The 17443-nt window shown below is 47.3% G+C and overlaps 2 protein-coding genes across 4 annotated transcripts in view; both read left to right on the top strand.

Moving 5' to 3' along the window:
- Positions 1–14614, top strand: part of CCDC50 (coiled-coil domain containing 50) — a 30086-nt gene extending 15472 nt beyond the window's left edge. The window contains exons 6-11 of one of the 3 annotated variants that reach the window (XM_034424546.3): positions 4989–5107; positions 6096–6140; positions 9434–9523; positions 10813–10892; positions 11554–11654; positions 12629–14614. In XM_034424546.3, coding sequence (XP_034280437.2) covers positions 4989–5107; positions 6096–6140; positions 9434–9523; positions 10813–10892; positions 11554–11654; positions 12629–12648 — 455 coding nt within the window. In that variant the 3' untranslated portion in view covers positions 12649–14614. The remainder of the gene's footprint in view (positions 1–4988; positions 5108–6095; positions 6141–9433; positions 9524–10812; positions 10893–11553; positions 11655–12628) is intronic. The other 2 variants (XM_087871988.1, XM_087871989.1) reach the window with 2 other exon arrangements.
- On the top strand, positions 15–4982 carry LOC148112976 (uncharacterized). Its single transcript, XM_087872880.1, has 2 exons — positions 15–296; positions 1896–4982. The coding sequence occupies exons 1-2, from the start codon at positions 15–17 to the stop codon at positions 2904–2906; spliced, it is 1293 nt and encodes a 430-aa protein (XP_087729006.1). The 3' UTR covers positions 2907–4982.
- Positions 14615–17443: the final 2829 nt, after the last annotated feature.

The following is a 17443-nucleotide window of genomic DNA, read 5'->3' as shown; positions in this document are numbered from 1 at the left end:
GAAAAAGGCAGATCATGGCTAGTAGCCTTCAAACCCAAATGGAGGATGCACCTTTTCCTCAAGAGCTGGATCGCTTCGGTGCTAATGGCCAGAGCTCACCTGCTGCCGGGCTCTCCTTGGCCGCCTGCGCAGGTAGCAGAGTCCATCCCAGCATTCACCTGGCTGGTGTGGCAATCCAGCCCTTTCCTGACTCCTCCTGCCTTTTCCGCTGGGCTTGTGGCCGTCTGCCTGCTTTGCAGTTGTGGCGTCTTTCCCATCCTTGCTCGTCCTTCCTTCGCTTGGACTCTGCCCCGAGCGTAGGATTATGTACCCCCACCAATAAAGGAGAATATTTGTAGTTCTGGGTTGAAAATTGGGGTGCTTGGTGCTCTCTGAGCTTGGCGGTTTTCTTGCAGACGTTTCATGACCCAGCTAAGTAACGTCATCAGTGCTAAACATGGGGTGGGGGGTGGGATTCATGAAACACATGGTAGATTTGTAGGAAAATGGCTCGCCACATACGAAGTGCTTCCCAGAAAATAACTTCTACCCTCTTCAAATAAATAAATACATTGGGAAGTGATAATGGATGAATAATGGTGTCATAGCTTTGGAGTTCTTTTTTTATTTACAAAGCTGACATCAACTGTTAAGCTATTATTCTTCCTACATTTCTCTCAAAAATGTGCATTGGATCATGAAACATCTGCAAGGAAACAGCTCGGATAGCCCGAAGGACTCCCACAGTCCTCCCCTCCTCCTCTTCTGCTTCTCCTCCCTCTCCTCCTCCTCCTCTTCCTCCTCCTCTTCCCTCTTCCCTCTTCCCTCTTCTTCCTCCTTCTCTTCTGCTCCTCTTTCTCCTCCTCCTCCTCCTCCTTTTCTCCTCTCCTTCCTTTTTCTCCACTCCACAAACCGCACTCCCTTCTAGCACTGAAGATATTACCTAGTTTGGCAATGAAATGTCTGCAAGAAAACCATCAGACTCCAAGAACCCCAAGAACCCCACAGTTCCCCTCTTCCTCCTCCTCTCTCTGCAAACCCCCCTCCCTTCTAGTCCTGATGATGTCCCCTACTTAGGGTCATGAAATGTCTGCAGGAAAACCTCCAGGCTCAAGAGTGTCCCCAGGGCCCCTCACCTCCATCCTGAGCTACAAATATTCTCCTTTACTCTTCCGGCTTCTTTTGCTGCTTCTGGGCGATCTTGCCAAGGTGGTATCTACAAACCTAACATGTGGTGCCAAATTTCCCTTCCTGCATGCGCACACACAGATTGGGGGCCGTGGGGGGACCCAAACCTCTCAGTCCATACACAACAATGCAGCTTGTCAATGGAGATTCTCCATCCCCAAAGTGCTTTTTTTCCAAAATGCAACTAGACTTTCTTGGTGTTTTTTTTTTCTCTCTGAAAATGTTTCTCTTCTCATTCAAGAAGCTTCTTCAGTTGAAGCAAAAAGGTTTTCAAAGGAAAAAACCCAAGAAAGTCCAGTTGCCTTTGGGGGGGAAAAAGAAACCGCCTTTGGGACAGCCGTGAGTGGGGGGGGGACTGAAGTGACTTTTGACCTCTTGAGCAAGAAAGCAAATCTTTTGGCCTGCGTTGGCTCCCCCCAGCAATCCCCCTGGGAATCTCACGCGTGGGGCCATTAGAAAGTGAGCAGCAAACAGCCTTGGATTTCTGTCCTTGGACGTGGTGATAATTGAATTGCATTGTCCTGTCTGGGCAAGGAAGGGACCCCCTCTACTGGAGACGGAGAGAGTCCTGGGTTCAACGTTTAGGATTGTGGTGAAGAGACGGAGATTTTGCTCTTGGGGAGGGGAGGGGCCGGGGGCCCTGCAGGAAATTTGCTGCTCATCTGCATGCCTTCCCTGCCCCTCCAAGCTTTCTCCCCTTGGCTCCCCCTCCCCCCTTCGCTGTGTAGCCTGATAGGTACCTGCCATTAACCCAGGTCACTAACTCACCTCCCTTGTCTGTCTTGCCGCTTCATTGTTGCCCAGACCGCTTGTCCGGGACTCCCTGGGAACCGGGGCCCAAAGACCCTCGGCCCGGGAGCGCTGAGGGGCAGCCCCCCCAAACGAGGGAGCCTTGGAGGGGGCCCCCACTGGTTCCAGAGGGTCTTGACCTGGAGACTTGGGAGAGTGGCGAGGAAGTGAAGAAGAGCAAGGATGGCCGGAAGAAGGACCGGGAGAAGCGACGGGAGAGGAAGAAAGACGGACATGAGAGGCCTCCCCATCACAGGGGTCCTCCAGAGGTGGAGGAGGAAGAGGAAGATGAAGCCCCCGACAGGGCCTGCAGTCGCCCCAACCGGGGCCAGGACAAATCTCGGGGGCCACATCTGCTGGTCTTGGATGCAGAGCCATCCCGGGCCAGTCGAGGGACCAGGCCTCGGAGCCACGAGAGACCCCAAAGGACGCCCCCTCCTCTTGTGGGCCAAGAAGAGGAATGGAGAAGTAGGCATGGCAGCCGTGGGCCCCGAGGGCAGGGGGAACGGGGGCCGACCCCCAACGGGAGAGAGAGGCAAGCGGAAAGACGGTACGGCCAAAGCCCTTCTCCCAATCCGGACCGTGGTGGGCTGCCACCTCAGGAGGATCGTGGTTCCCCAAGGACCCCCGCCCATCACGCCCGGCACTACGACTCGGACGCTGCCCACCGGCACCGGCCCAGGAAGGAGGCTGGAGAAAGGGAGCCCAGGGGGGCACGGGCCTCCCCCACCTCCCACCGCAGGGAGGGCAGGGACGGGGAAGGCAGGCGCCCCCGGAATCCAGGTAATGGGGCCACGGCCAAAGGGGTCTTTGTGCTCGAGGCTGGGCCTTCTGTCTTCCGCCTTTCCCCCTTGGGCCAAAAGGGTGCCAGCTGCCAGTCGAGGAATCCTAAACCCTCCCAAGAAGGGAGGATTCCACTAAAATTGCCAGTCAGGAAGAAGGTTGGGTAGAGTTTTTCTTCCCTGTCCCTAAGTTTGCTCTAGCAACACCAGGGCTTCTGTTACAGGTGTGATGGATGTTCCCTGTTAGGGAGCTTGAAGTCTGTCTCCCTCCCTTCTTCTGAACTGAAATGGGGATGAGTCTCAGCCTGGAAGCCAAAGCAGGTCCTTCAGCCCCATAAGCAGGCTCTGGTACAGTCCCTAGTGCATTGTGGGGTCCTTGGGGCTCTCTGAGCTGAGTGGTTTTCTTGCAGACGTTTCATGACCCAACTAGGGAACATCGTCAGTGATGGAAGGGAGGGAGAGGAGGAAGATGAGGAGAAGGAGGAGGAGGAAGAAGACTGTAAGGCCCTTGGTGCTCTCTGAACTGGGTGGTTTTCTTAAGAGATGTTTCATTACCCAGCTAGAGTATAACATCAGTGTTAGAAAGGAGGAGGAGCAGAGGAGAAGGAAAAGAGAGGACGATTAGAGTCATTAACCATAAAATGCTTTCTTGTGGTTGTGACAATTCCTGTGTGTTTCACAGAATAGCAGAGTTGGAGGGGACCTTGGAGGTCTTCTAGTCCAACCCCCACAACCTCTTGGGGACAAGTCATCCCACGGATTAATTCTTCTCCCTGTCAGGAAATTTAGCTGCTAAGGAAAGGGCCAATGTCCGGGATCACCCAAGCCGGACACCAGCATGGATGGCCACCATCCCGTCATCTGCCCGAGCGCCACAGTTTAATGATCTGATGGTTTAATGAACCATAATAATGACAATTTGGGGGATTTATCCAAGGAAGAAGAGAGAAGCCAGCAGATGGCCCCCTTCCTGTCCCGAGCTCAGCAAGGGGATGGCGGCTGGTCCCCTGCTTGGGTGGGAAAAAGCAGGGAGACTTTCTCCTTTCCAAAGCTGGGAAAGAGACGCCAGACTCTTGCTGCAAATGGGTCCCAGACGGGGCAAATCCCCTTCCCTCTTTGTTCCCAGCAAAATCTTTTTGGATGGAACCTGGTTGCATCTGGCCCATTCATGCAAATCCCCAGCTTCAGTTCTCCTTCCAATTCGGTGACGTTTTGCAATGGCTGTCGGCTTTGCAGTGGCCCCCGTAGGCCTATAAATAGACCCTCCCACCCCCCACCTCTTCCTGTAGGCCTGGCTTCTCCCTGGGCCCACGCCAAGGGATGGGGGTGTCCTGGGAAAGTTGTCTCGCTCTCTGTAGTCTCGGAGTTCTTCCTCAGAGACGCTGCTAAGTGGAGGCAGCTGGGCTGTTCACGCCTTCTGTTCAGCAGATGCTGCTGAGGGCTCCGTTGCTGTAGACCGGAGGTTTTTTTGGGGGGATGGCCTGCTTTCCCTCTGAAAGGTCTGTCCAGGGGTCTTCTCCGTGCTGCTAGCTGGTCAGGAAAGAGGTGTCAGGGTTCCAAGTAAGACCCCCAACGAAAGAAAACTCCAAGGCTTGAAGTTCCTCAAAGTTCCATTTTATTAGAGAGGTCATATTGGCACATCTGGGAAAACCCGAATCTGAAAGCTTCCAGGTTTTCCCCACCTAAAAGAAAGTCCAGGTCCCTTCCCCTCTACCCACCTGTCCATCACATGGCCCAATCCAAGCAGCGTCCCAACTGGAGATGCCTCCCAGTTCCAGCCCTCCAGGTGCAGGGCAAGATGGCCTTGACTCTCTGAGAAAGGAATGTTATTATGACTACATATCACCCTGGCTCCATACAATCCCCCCTCCCAGTTTCCCACCGCACTAAATGTGGCAAGCCTGAAGGCCCAAGGCAAAAGATGGCTTCCAGGCCTGACAAGAGGTGGTGCACAGGAGAAGGGCAGAAGGTTTTTCACACTTACGACCGTTGAAACATCCTCGTGGTTATGTGATCAAAATTCAGACCGTTGGCAACTGTCTCACATTTACGACCGTCACAATGTCCCAGGGTGATGTGATCCCCCTTTGCGACCTTTTGACAAGCAGAGTCAACTGGGGGGAGGGGGAGCCAGGTTCACTTAATGATGGTGTAAGCTGCAGCGATTCACTTAACAACCGTGCCGAGAAAGGTCGTAACATGGGGCCAAACTCTCTTAGCAATCATCCCATGTAGCAACCTGTTTTGCAGGGACAAAACCCCGGGGGTCAAAGGAAGACGTCTACGCCAGACCGCGAGTAGGGGCTTCCCGAGACCCCGAAGCCTACGATGCCGAGATTGCCTGGAAGTTACAGGAAGAGGAACTGCTGGTGAGCAGGGCCAAACTCTGCCATTACAGGGGGGAATCCTGAGACGACGCCCCCCCCCTTCAATTTTCCCATTTTCAGCTGCTTTGGTGCCCTTCTTTGATTTTCTCCACGGTTCATGGCAGAAAAGAGAATAGCATCCCAGGCATGGGTGGGTGGGTAGGGGTCTTCTCTGGGAGTTGAAGGGGGTGAGCGATGCAGCGATTGAAAGAGAAAATGGGAAAGGAGCTGTGTGGCCCCAAACCTAATTTTCCAGATATTGGAGAACAAGGGGAGATTTCCTTTTTTGTTGGAGGGGGGTATCTAATTTTATTTTATTCAAGAAGAAATAGAACTACAGAACTTCAAAAAAAATAGATGCATAAAAGATAAGCAAAGAGAGAAAAAATAAAGCAGACAATACATTACACAAAAAAGTGCGTTAAAAAACACAAACACATAAACAAATTTTTCCTTCCCCCTCCCAAAATAGTTGAATATCGATGAATATATTACAAGAATATTAGTTTCACCCTCCTTGCGAAATGGGCCCAAAGCAAGTTTTCGAACTTCTAATTCGACATGCAAATTATTAACCTGTCACCTATCTACTATATAGATGACAAAATACTTAACAGGTAAAGCATCAGAAGGAATAAAACTCAGAAAAACAAGAATAAAGTTTCAAAACCGTCTGCTAACTTTACTGTGTACAACTCATAGAAAATTTATGATGGCTTCTTATCTATCCTCAATCAAGGGTAGAGCCGAAACCCCAGTACGTTGATCGGAAGGGCTGGGAAAGGGTAGAATTTTTCGGAGGTTAAGAGGCCAAGAGAGAATTTCCAAGTGGAGCCACAGTGGGTTGGAGGGAGCCAGAAGCAGAGGAGGGGAGGTGGGGAGAAAGAGTTGAAAGCATGGGTGAAGAGGGGGGGGGAACCTTGGAGGTCTGCAGGAAACAGTTTCCCAATCTTCTGTTTTTAAAGTTTCCCTTTTTTTCTTTGCTGTTTAGGCCAGCCAGGTGGACAGGAGGGCCGCACAAGTTGCTCAAGACGAGGTAGGTAAACAACAGAATCACAGAGTTGGAAGAGAACTGGGAAATACCTTAATACAGAATAGAGTTGGAAGGGACCTTGGAGGTCATCTAGTCCAATCCCCCATCGTAGTAACATAAGGGTTAGCGTCTACATTGAAGGGAATAACAGAATACCAGTGTTGGAAGGGACCTTGGAGGTCTTCTCGTCCGACCCCCTGCTCAAGGAGGAGACTCTTTACCATCCCAGACAAATGGTTGTCTCTTCTTTAAAATTCCAGTGTTGGAGCATTCACAACTTCTGGAGGCAAGTAGTTCCACTGATTATTTGTTCTCACTGTCGGGAAATTTCTCCTTAATTCCAGGTTGCTTCTCTCCTTGATTAGTTTCCACCCGTTGCTTCTTCTCCTGCCTTCAGGTGCTTTGGAGAATAGCTTGACCCCCCTCTTCTTTGGGGCAGCCCCTGAGATATTGGAACACTGCTATCATGTCTCCCGTAGTCCTTCTTTTCATTAAACTAGACATACCCAGTTCCTGCAACCGTTCTTCATATGTTTTAGCCTCCAGGCCCCTAATCCTCTTTGTGGCTCTTCTCTGCACTCTTTCTAGAGTCTCCGCATCTTTTTTACATCGTGGCGACCAAAACTGGATGAAGGATTCCAAGTGTGGCCTCACCAAGGCCTTATAAAGTGGTATTAACACTTCACATGATCTTGATTCTCTCCCTCTGTTGATGCAGCCCAGGACTGTGTTGGCTTTTTTGGCAGCTGCTGCACACGGCTGGCTCAGATTTAAGTGATTGTCCACTAGGACTCCAAGATCCCTCACAGTTACTGCTGTTGAGCCAGGTTTCACCTTATCTGGACCTGCCATTTGGATTTTTTTTCCTTGCCTAAGTATAAAGAAAGCCTTACTTTTCTCACCACTGAATTTCATTTTGTTAGCTAGGGCCTCAACTCTGTCAAGATCCTTCTGCATCTTGAGCCTTTATCTTCTGGGGTGTTGGCTATTCCTGCCAGGAAAGAGGAGGGGGATCTTGGTCTGGACTTGCTGGCTATTTTCCAGGGGCCCCTGGGTCTTCAGAGACACATTGTTCCCCTTAATGCAGTATTGTATCATTTCTTGGTCATTTCTGGGTATGTGGACTTCAACTCCCAGAATTCCACTTGCCTGCATGGCCACAAATAAGAATTCTGGGAGTTGAGGTCCCAACAAGGTGTAGTTCAATGATGAGAAACAGAAAGCCCTTTACAGGTAGTCCTCAACTTATGACCACAGTCGAGCCCAACATTTCTGTTCTTAAGTGAGACATTTGTGAGTTTTGCCCCATTTTACGACCTTTCTTGCCACCACTGTTAAGTGAATCACCACTGTTGATAAGTTAGTAATCCGGTTGTGAAGGGAATCTGGCTTCCCCATGGACTTTGCTTGTCAGAAGGTCGCAAAAGAGGGAATCGACTTGACCCCGAGACACTGCGACCGTCATAAATATGAGTCAGTTGCCAAACATCTGAATTTTGATCATATGATCATGGGGATGCTACAAAGGTCACAAGGTTGAAAAACGGCTGTAAGTCATTTTTTCCCAGTGTCGTCGTAACTTTGAGCGGTCACTAAATGAACGGTTGTAAGTCGAGGGCTATTTGTACTTAGGCAGGAAAAGCCAGGTGCAGAATAGATTGCGCCTGGCTCAACGGTAGCAACTGTGGGAGAGATTGTGGTGGCTATAGGGCAGTGTTTCTCAACCTTGGTAGCTTGAAGATGGGTGGACTTCAACTCCCAGAATCCCCCAGCCAGCAGCGCTGGCTGGGGGATTCTGGGAGTTGGAGTCCACCCATCTTCAAGCTACCAAGGTTGAGAAACACTGCTATAGGGGATTCTGGGAGTTGGAGTCCACCCATCTTCAAGCTTCCAAGGTTGAGAAACACTGCTATAGGGGATTCTGGGAGTTGGAGTCCACCCATCTTCAAGCTTCCAAGGTTGAGAAACACTGCTATAGGGGATTCTGGGAGTTGGAGTCCACCCATCTTCAAGCTTCCAAGGTTGAGAAACACTGCTATAGGGGATTCTGGGAGTTGGAGTCCACACATCTTAAAAAGTTGACGAAGTTGGAAAATCTTAAAAAGGCTGAACTCTTCCGTAGAGCTCATGTCTGCCACGGTATCCTGGTGACTCACTTTTCTTGGCCGCAAGGCAGATGTGGTTTCTCAGCTGTGGTCTTGGTGGACGACACCCAACCATTTAGGGAAGGAAAACCAAAAATGCTGGTGAATTACTCCAGATGGGAGAATAAATGTGTCAGTCAAAAGGCCCGTGAGATTCGGCTTAAGCATGAAAGCAAGGCAGGTGGGGGTAAACATTCTCCATTCTGGTGGAATCTGGAATCTTTTCTTGCCACAATTGCTAAGTAAGTCCCACAACGGAGGGAAACTAATCAAGGAGAAACCCCACATAGAAATATCCTGCAAGAGAGAAAAGTTAATCGGTGGAACAACTTGCCACCAGAAGGATGGTCTGTCCCTGGAGGTTTTTAAGAAGGGATTGGACAGCTATTTATCTGAAATGGTACAGGTCTCTCCTGCTTGAGCAGGGGGTTGGACTAGAAGACCTCAATGGTCCCTTCCAGATTCTATTCTATTCTATTCTATTCTATTCTATTCTATTCTATTCTATTCTATTCTATTCTATTCTATTCTATTCTATTCTATTCTATTCTATTCTCCAACTCTGTTATTCTCTGTAGTCTTTGGACCTCCAAAGACCTTTCTGAGTTTTATTATTCTGTTAAAAAAAATTATGGCACAGGGACCAAAAAGGAAGACTAGGGGTAGCATGAGAGCAGTCTTCCAATATTTGAGGGGCTCCTACAAAGACAAAAGGGGTCCACCTATTCTCCAAAGAACCAGAAGGCAGGAGAAGAAAAAAATGGATGGAAACTCATCAAGGAGAGAAGCAACTTAGAGCTAAGGAGGAATTTCCTGATCGTGAGAACGATTAACCAGTGGAACTGCTTGCCACCAGAAGTTGTGGGAGCTCCATCACTGGAGGCTTTTAAGAAGAGACTGGGCTGCCATTTGTCTGAAATGATATAGGATTTCCTGCTTGAGAACGGGGTTGGGCTAGAAGACCTCAATGGTCCCTTCCAGATTCTATTCTATTCTATTCTATTCTATTCTATTCTATTCTATTCTATTCTATTCTATTCTATTCTATTCTCCAACTCTGTTATTCTCTGTAGTTCAGAAACTGAGAATCAGAGAGGTGAGCCAAAAAAAAGAAGGAAAAAAAGGATAATTTGTTTAAACTGTTTCCCGCAGGAAATAGCTCGCCTTCTGATGGCAGAGGAGAAGAAAGCTTACAAAAAGGCCAAGGAACGGGAGAAGAAGAGGCCGGATCAAGACTGGAAGGTGAGAAATGATTCAGTTTGGGAAGAGGTTTCAGCTTCTGCTGGAAAGGAAAAACGGGGGAGGGGAGGGAGGACGTACTTATCCCCTGTACAAGAATTATGTTTTTTAATAGAAGAAAATCTTTAGCTTTGAACTTTGGGGGCTTTGCTGTTCTCTGAACTTGGGGGTTTTTTTGCAGACGTTTCATGACCTAACTAGATAACAGCATACATCAGTGTTAGATGGGAATGGGTTTGTGAGGAAGAGGAGGACTGTGGGGTCCTTGATGCTCTCTGAGTTTGGTGGGTTTTTTGGCAGACGTTTCATGACCTAACTAGGTAAGGGCATCAGTGCTAGAAGGGGGGGGAGGGTTTGCAGGGGAGAGGGGGAAAGGAGGAGGAAGAGGAAAAGGAAGACTATGAGATCCTTGGTGCTCTCTGAGCTTGGTGGTTTCCTTGCAAACGTTTCATGACCCAACTAGGTAACATCATCAGTACTGAAGGGAGTGGGCTGGTGGTGGAGAAGGAGGACAAAGAGAAGGACTGGAGTTTATCAGTGCTAGAAAGGAATGGGATTTGCTCTCTTTATGAATTATGCTTTCATAGACCATCTCTGTTCCCCATCATGTTTGGAGAGCAAGCCGAGATTTCAGCTTATTTGGGGTGGGGGCAGGTTGAGGAAGGCTGAGAATTTCTCTTGTTATATCTGGGTATTTCTTTGATAATCCTTTGACAAGTGACGATTCAAATCAGTAGCTTAGGTTCTTATTCCTCATGACAGAGAACAGTTGGAAGGCCCCAAATATTCATTCAGGAGGTTAATCACCCCAACCGCATCCCATCTCTTATCCCAAATTAAGATTGGCCTTGGGCAATTTTATTTATTAAATTTATATATTCCTCCCCACTCCCATCTTGCAGTCACACGACTCTCAATTCTTAAATATATGGTGGAGTTTTTTTCTATAACTGATGTCAGGGAATAGAGACTGAGAAAGCCGAAAGAGAAAATTTCCATCTCTGATTCAGGTTTATTGAAAGTTTGCAAGGAGATTTCCTCCTGGGCTTCCTAAGATCTCACCTTCTTCACTTCCAGTCACAGCTATAAAGCAAGAATAGGTTTATTTTTCTTCCAGTCGACCTCCCACTGCCTCCCATCAAAGCCCAGTTCCACCTGCGTCCACCCCTTTGCTCTGAAATCCTCCTGGCCTTAAATTATGTGCTACGTTCCTTGTCTTGCACTCCGGTTGTATCTTCACGGACGTGAAACCTGAAGGTTGATCCTAGCTTAGTTTTTTTGTCTACGTCCAGCAGGAGCCTCCTGAGTCGGCGTGCGGACGGTCAAGGGAAGGATATGACCCCCACCGAGGCAGGAGCGAGAAGCCCACACGGTAAATGATGCTCTCTGAACTTTTCTTACAGACGTTTCATGACCCAACTAGGGAACATCATCAGTGCTAGAAGGAGGTTTGCAAGGGAGAAGGAGCAGGAGGAAGAAGACTTAGGAGGAAATTGTGCATTTTGCTGCTTGGTGGCGGGTCCTATTTCCATGTCAGTAGCATGTCCTTCTGGAAATACAGGTAGTCCTCAAATTATGACTCCAATTGAGCCCAAAATTTCCGTTGCTAAATGAGACAATTGTTAAGTAAGTTCTGCCCGATTTTACAACCTTTCTCAACACAGTGGATAAGTGAATCACTGCTGTTCTTAAGTCAGTAAGATGGTCGTTAAATGAATCTCCCTTCCCCATTGACGCCACTTGTCAGAACATCACAGAAGGGGATCACATGATCCCAGGACACTGCAACTGTCATAAATACGAGTCAGTTGCCAAGTGGCTGAATTTTGATCACGTGACCCTGGGGGTGCTGCAGCGGTCGTACGTGTGGGAAAAGGTCATAAGTCGCTTTTTTTCAGAGCCAGTGTAACGTCGAACGGGCAGTAAATGAAGCGTTGTAAATCGAGGACTACCTCTCCAGGCTCCATTTCCCAAAAACAACAACTTGCTGCCAACAATTGTGATGCTGACCTGTTCTGCCTTCTCTCCGCCAGAGCTGCTCCCCCCTTGACCAAGGAGCTGGACCATCCGCCTGGCCTTACGAATCAGCATAACGTGGCACATCAGATATCCAAATCGGAGTCAGCTCATAAAGGTGAGATGTGGCCTCTTGTTTTATAGAATAGAATATAGAATCATCATCGTCTTTTAACGACCCCATCATCCCTTGTGGGGTGGAGTTCTGGGCAGCTGAATGGAGCTAGCAGAGTGTTTTAATGGCCGGATGCCCTTCCTGTCACCAGTGCGGAGTTATATTCAACAGATATATTCTCAACGTTCCCAGAGAAAGAAACATCTGCCTCTACCTAGGATCGAACTCACAGCCTCCTGATTGTGAGGCGAGAGCTCCACCTGGAGGCCACCGCACCACACAGAATAGAATATAGCATAAAATAGAATGTTCTTTATTGGCCAAGGGTGAATTGGCACACAAGGAATTTGTCTCCGGCGTGGAAGCTCTCAGTGTACATACAAGCAACCGAGTGATAAATCGTCAGATACAATCACAGATCATCAGATCTAAACCAACAAAGTGATCTAAAAGGTTAAATCATGAGAACTGGAGCAAAGTTTATTAAAACCTTTCGTGAGTCATCCAAGGAACCTCCTTCAGTCCAAATGAAAATACTTAGGCTGAGAATCAGAGTCACTGGAAAGAAGCAATTGTTGCCATGTAGACTGCAAGGGGATTTCTCCCCAAAATGAAAAAGCAACGTGTAAATGAAGGTTCAATCATCAAAAATTTAATAAAACTTTGGTCCAGTTGCCATGATTTAATCTTTTAGATAGATGGAAACTCATCAAGGAGAAAAGCAACCTGGGATTAAGAAGAAACTTCCTGACAGTGAGGACAATTAACCAGTGGAACAGAAGTTGCCTCCAGAAGTTGTGGGAGGATTTTAAGAAGAGGCTGGACAGTCACTTATCTAAAATGGTATAGGTTCTCCTGCTTGAGCAGGAGGCTGGACTAGAAGACCTCCAAGGTCCCTTCCAGCTCTATTCTGATTCTAAATTCTAAAATATGCCTTCGCTGATTTGATATTTCTTTTCTGTTTTCTTTCCTTGCAGGTCACCCCTATAAGCAGTAGGAGGAAACCTCCCTAGTCCCTTTTTTCCCCCTATAGATACTGACTTTCCATGTAGCAGGCTTTATTGCATTTCTTCCAAGAGATATCCCGACGTCCTTTCGTTCTCCAAGGAGACCATCCTTTCCAGCAGGAGAATGTCCACAAACGGTGCCTCCTCCTCCTCCTCCTCCTCCTCCTCCTCCTCCTTCAGCCTGTTGTAGGGCGATGTTCTCCTTGCCTCTGTGCCAGGCTGGCCAGTTAAGTCCAGCCTTTGGGGCATTCTCACCCCACCTGCACCCCAAGAATCTCTTTCGAGCTTCCAAGACCTGGCTTTGTTGTCCATAGTTTTCCATTGGCCGAGCACAAGAGTAGGATGTGGCCAGATGGACAGCAGAGGAAGGCCAGGGAAGGATGGAATCAGTCAGCCAGGAAGGTGGTAGTCTTATTGTCATGAGATGTCCAGGTGGCTGGGATCAGGCCAGAGGAGGGTTCTGTGGTCAGACTGGGTTATGGACCAACCTCAAACTTCTGGAGATGTTTCCCCAAGCGCATGTCCTTTTGCCTGGAATTCTGAGCACTATTTCTTGAGAAGAAGACTTCCAAAAATGAAAGAGAGACATGTCCATGTCCTTTTCTGGGAAAGAAAAATGGGATTTCCCCCACTCCCCCCCCCCCAGGAAACACTGGGTCATTTTAGGATGGGCCCAACAGTTTTGTACATTTTTAGCTTAGCCCTTTCTTGTTTTCCAAACATTTCCTGAAGGACAGGAACCAACATGAGATTAGCTTGTTTTCTTTTTTAATTTTAATTTCCATCGACTCACAGATACATTCATCAGAAACATCATTTGGGATAAATAATGATGACTCAGGTCTGTTTTATTTTAATTTTTTAAGCTTAGTTTTGAGCACAGAATTTAGACCCCGTCCTTAAGATGCTGCAAATGAGGCCTTGAGGGCCCTCAACAAGATGCTTCATCCGGTTCCTGCATTTTTTGTTGTTCAGTTTTAATAACCTTTTACGGGTCTTGCAAAGTACAGGGGTGTCGTGAACTGACCAAAAGTGCTGGATTCACACAGCTCATTTAAGCCACAAGGGAAGAAGGGAAGCAAGATTTAAAATAATCCAGTTTAGGAAATGGGGGGTCAATGCAGCTGTGGGTTTTTTTTTTTTACTGACCTGGTTAAAAGTGATGTGTGAATGTAAGCCATGTGGATGAGTATTAGCACATCAGCGTATCTCAGTTTGAACAACTTGAAGATGAAGTTGTTCAAATTGAGATAAACTGGCCTGAATAGATTTAGAATAAATCTTAATAAATCTTACAGAGTGGACATCAAATTCCAGTATTTTTGAAATATTACAGCAAAATGAAGCTTTTTTTTTAAAGTATACTTTGGAACCAGTAAGGAGAGCATCCATAATTATTGGAATTTTCATAATTTGAAATGCATTTGTAAGGGGGGCTGGGGAAAAAAATGAAGCGTGGAAGCTGTTTTTGGAAAGTATGAACCCTACCAGAATATCACATGCAGACTGAAAGTGCCTTCAACCCTTTTTTCTCCCTCGGGGAGCCCACCAGCTCTGTTGGACTGTGTGACCCACACAACGTTGTGTTGTTTTGTGTTGTTGCGGGGAGTGGGGGGGGGCTAGCCAGGCGAGGACGATGGCTTTCAATGTAACTGGTGCGTTTATTGCCACTCTTCTTTTTGCTGCTGGAGAAAAAAAAATTAATTAAAATCTCCAGGACAAATTTGTCTGTAAGAGCCCCTCCCTCCCTGCCTCGCCTAGATTTCGCTCTTGAAATATTATGTTGTGATATTTTTTTTCCCATATTCATTTTGAAGTCTTGTCTTGTGACGATGCCATGCTGAAGACGTCCAATGTATTCCCTAATTTTGGTTCGGTTTGATGTTTCTTGTCATATCCACTGGTTTCCTTTTTGTATATAGTTTTATTTCGATACGATCTCTATCAACCCTCCAATGGTGTTTTATGTATTCTTTCCGGTGGCCAGGTTCAATCTTTTCACCATCTGCCCTTCTTCGGTGCTCCTTTATTCCATCGGAAGTATTTATCAACGTTCAGAGGTGAGGGGGGTTTATGCGTTGAAAGCTTCCCTACACAGTGGAGACACAGCTCAGGAATTAGAGAGGAAGCGGAACTTTTAAATGGGTCCTGGTGGGCTGGGAAGTGGGCCGTAGGTAGCAGTCGGGATTTTAAATGTAACCCCTAGAGAAGAGAGTATTTGTAGCTCGGGGATGCACAGGGGGGCTCCTTGGTGCTCTCTGAGCTTGGTGGTTTTCTTGCAGATGTTTCATGACCCAACTAGGGAACATCATCAGTGCTAGAAGGAAGGGGGTTGCAGGGAGGAGGGGGAGGAGGAGGAAGAAGAAGAAGGGGGACAAAGAGGAAGAAAAGAGGGGGAGGAGAAATGCACAGAGAACAGAAGTGGGGAAGTGACACAGATTCATTTTGGAGAAGCCAAAAATACTGGCCAGAAACACACTCGGATATTTCTGCTTTCCAGGGACTGTAAAAAGCATTTTTGGGCCAGGTCCAAGCTGGGTTTTCAGGTCATGCCAGCTAGAGATTTTCATTCGGCCTAAAAACCTCTTGACTCTGTTGGCTGGGCCTCCTGGGGCTGTCAGGTTTTTTTTTTAATCACCTCTAGAATTCAAAATGCAACCAGGGAGCAGAAATGCTTTTCTTTTCAGCAGGCAACTGGACTTTCTTGTTTTTCTTTGAAGACATTTTGCTTCTCATCCAAGAAGCTTCTTCAGCTCTGACTGGATGAGTCTGTCCAAACTGTGGGCTTTGCAGAGGGAGGACCTCTGGCTTGAAAGAGATGGTCAGAGAGGCCATCTATGTTCAAATTAAACAGCCCCTTCTCATCAGAGGGGGAGGGATACCACACTAGCCATCTCCTGTCTACCACGTGGTCCTTTCAGCAGTTCCAAGAATGTTCCATGTCCATTTGCACCACTCAGGTGACCCTCCCAAGTGGCCTCAACGATTCTCTAAAAGGATGCAAATGACCAGCTGTCTGCAAGGAACATAAATCCTTCCACCATCCAGTCAGAGCTGAAGAAGCTTCTTGGATGAGAAGGGAAACGTCTTCAAAGAAAAAGTCCAGTTGCCCCTCAAAAAAGCACCTCTGGGACAGCCGTGACCTGGATGATGGAGAAGCTCCATGGACATTTTCAACAGGCCCTTTGACCGAAAAAGGAGTTTTTAGCAGAAGGCACTTCCTGCTGAAACCTGGCAATGGCTTCGAACCCACCTGGATGGCTGGATTGATCGAAAGAGAGAGTGTGTGTTTGTGTTTGGGTAGGAGCACACAATGGTCCTCTGTGAGTCTGTCTCTCAAAGCCCGGGGGATCTTGGCAAGGCCATCGGGTAACAGGTAACTATCAGGTTTGATAGTTTGATTCCAATGTTGTGGGAGCTCCAACATTGGAGGTTTTCAAGAAAAGATTGGACAACATTTGTCTGGGATGGTATAAGGCAGTGTTTCTCAACCTTGAGAAGTCCACCCATCTTCAGGCTTCCAAGGTTGAGAAACACTAGTATAAGGAGTCCTGCTTTGAACAGGGGTTGGACTAGAAGACCTCAAAGGTCCCTTCCTGCCCTAGGATTCCATAACGGTCCCAATACTGATGGACAGGGTGGAATTAGAGAGTCTTAGAAGAGCCACCTCACTTGAACAAGTCCAGATGTGCTTTTGAGAAGCGTCCTGGGAATGGATAAGTAGAGAAACGGGTCCCTATTCCATATTTAGCCAATTCATATTTAAAGTTTTCACATACAGGTAGTCCTTGACTTATGGCCACCATTGAGCCCAAAACTTATGTTGCTAATTGAGACATTTGTTACGGGAGTTTTGTCCCATTTTATGGCCTTTCTTTTAGAGTTGTTAAATGAATCCCTCCAGTTAGGTCAGTAACATGGTCGTAAAGTGAATCAGGCTTCCTCATTGACTTGTCAGACGTTTGCAAAAGTGGATCAGGTAACCCCGGAACTCTGCAACTGTCATAAGTACATGCCAGTTGCCAAGCCTCTGAATTCTTATCACGTGACAGTGGGGACCTATGGGTGAAAAAATGGGCATAAGTCACTTTTTTCAGTGCCATTGTAGCTCCAAACGGTCACTAAATGAAGTGTAAGTCCGGGACTATCTGTTTTACTCTCAACAGCTTCCCAGGCAAGGAATTGATTCATTTTATGACCCTATCAGAAATATTAAAATAAATAAATAAATAAATTATGACCATATCAAAAAATATAAAACAAGAGAACTAAATATCAGTAGCCACACTGACGCAGCAAAATGTGGATCTTTCAATGGGTCGGCTAAGGGCAAAACTGAAAAAAATATGTCTCAAATGAGTCTGATGCAGGGGTGAAATCTAAAGTTTGTTACTACCGTTTCTGTGGACGTGGCTTGGTGGTGGTGGTGGTGGGGTGTTAATGTGACTGGGTGGGCGTGGCCAACTTTTTTTTTTTTACTTTTAAAAGCATTTTTTCTACAACCTCTTCAGCCAAAGAGGTTGCAGAAAAAAAATGCCTTTAGAAGCCTCTGACGATCCCAGCTGAGCTGGGCGATCATCAGAGGCATTTTTTTTTTTAACTTTTAAAAGCATTTTTTCGGCTGAAGAGGTTGTAGAAAAAATGCTTTTAAGAGTAAAAAAAAAAATGCCTCTGATGATCACCCGGCTCAGCTGGGCATGGGGGGGGGCAGGGATTTTTGCTACCGGTTCTCCGAACCACCCGCCGCCATCGCTACTGGATTGGGCGATCCGGTCCGAACCAGGA

Source organism: Pantherophis guttatus, chromosome 6 (genome assembly GCF_059756535.1).
Source record: "Pantherophis guttatus breed Tessera chromosome 6, ASM5975653v1, whole genome shotgun sequence".
In the NCBI taxonomy this organism is placed as follows: domain Eukaryota; kingdom Metazoa; phylum Chordata; class Lepidosauria; order Squamata; family Colubridae; genus Pantherophis; species Pantherophis guttatus.
The sequence above is the reverse complement of the archived record's forward strand: the minus strand, read 5'-3'. Positions and strand labels throughout refer to the sequence as shown.

Bases quoted from the DNA above. Each gene is read 5' to 3' on its own strand.
- LOC148112976 (XM_087872880.1), top strand. From the start codon at position 15: ATGGCTAGTAGCCTTCAAACCCAAATGGAGGATGCACCTTTTCCTCAA. The intron at 297-1,895 runs GTAGGATTATGT...TTCGCTGTGTAG, and splicing joins GCTTGGACTCTGCCCCGAGC to CCTGATAGGTACCTGCCATT.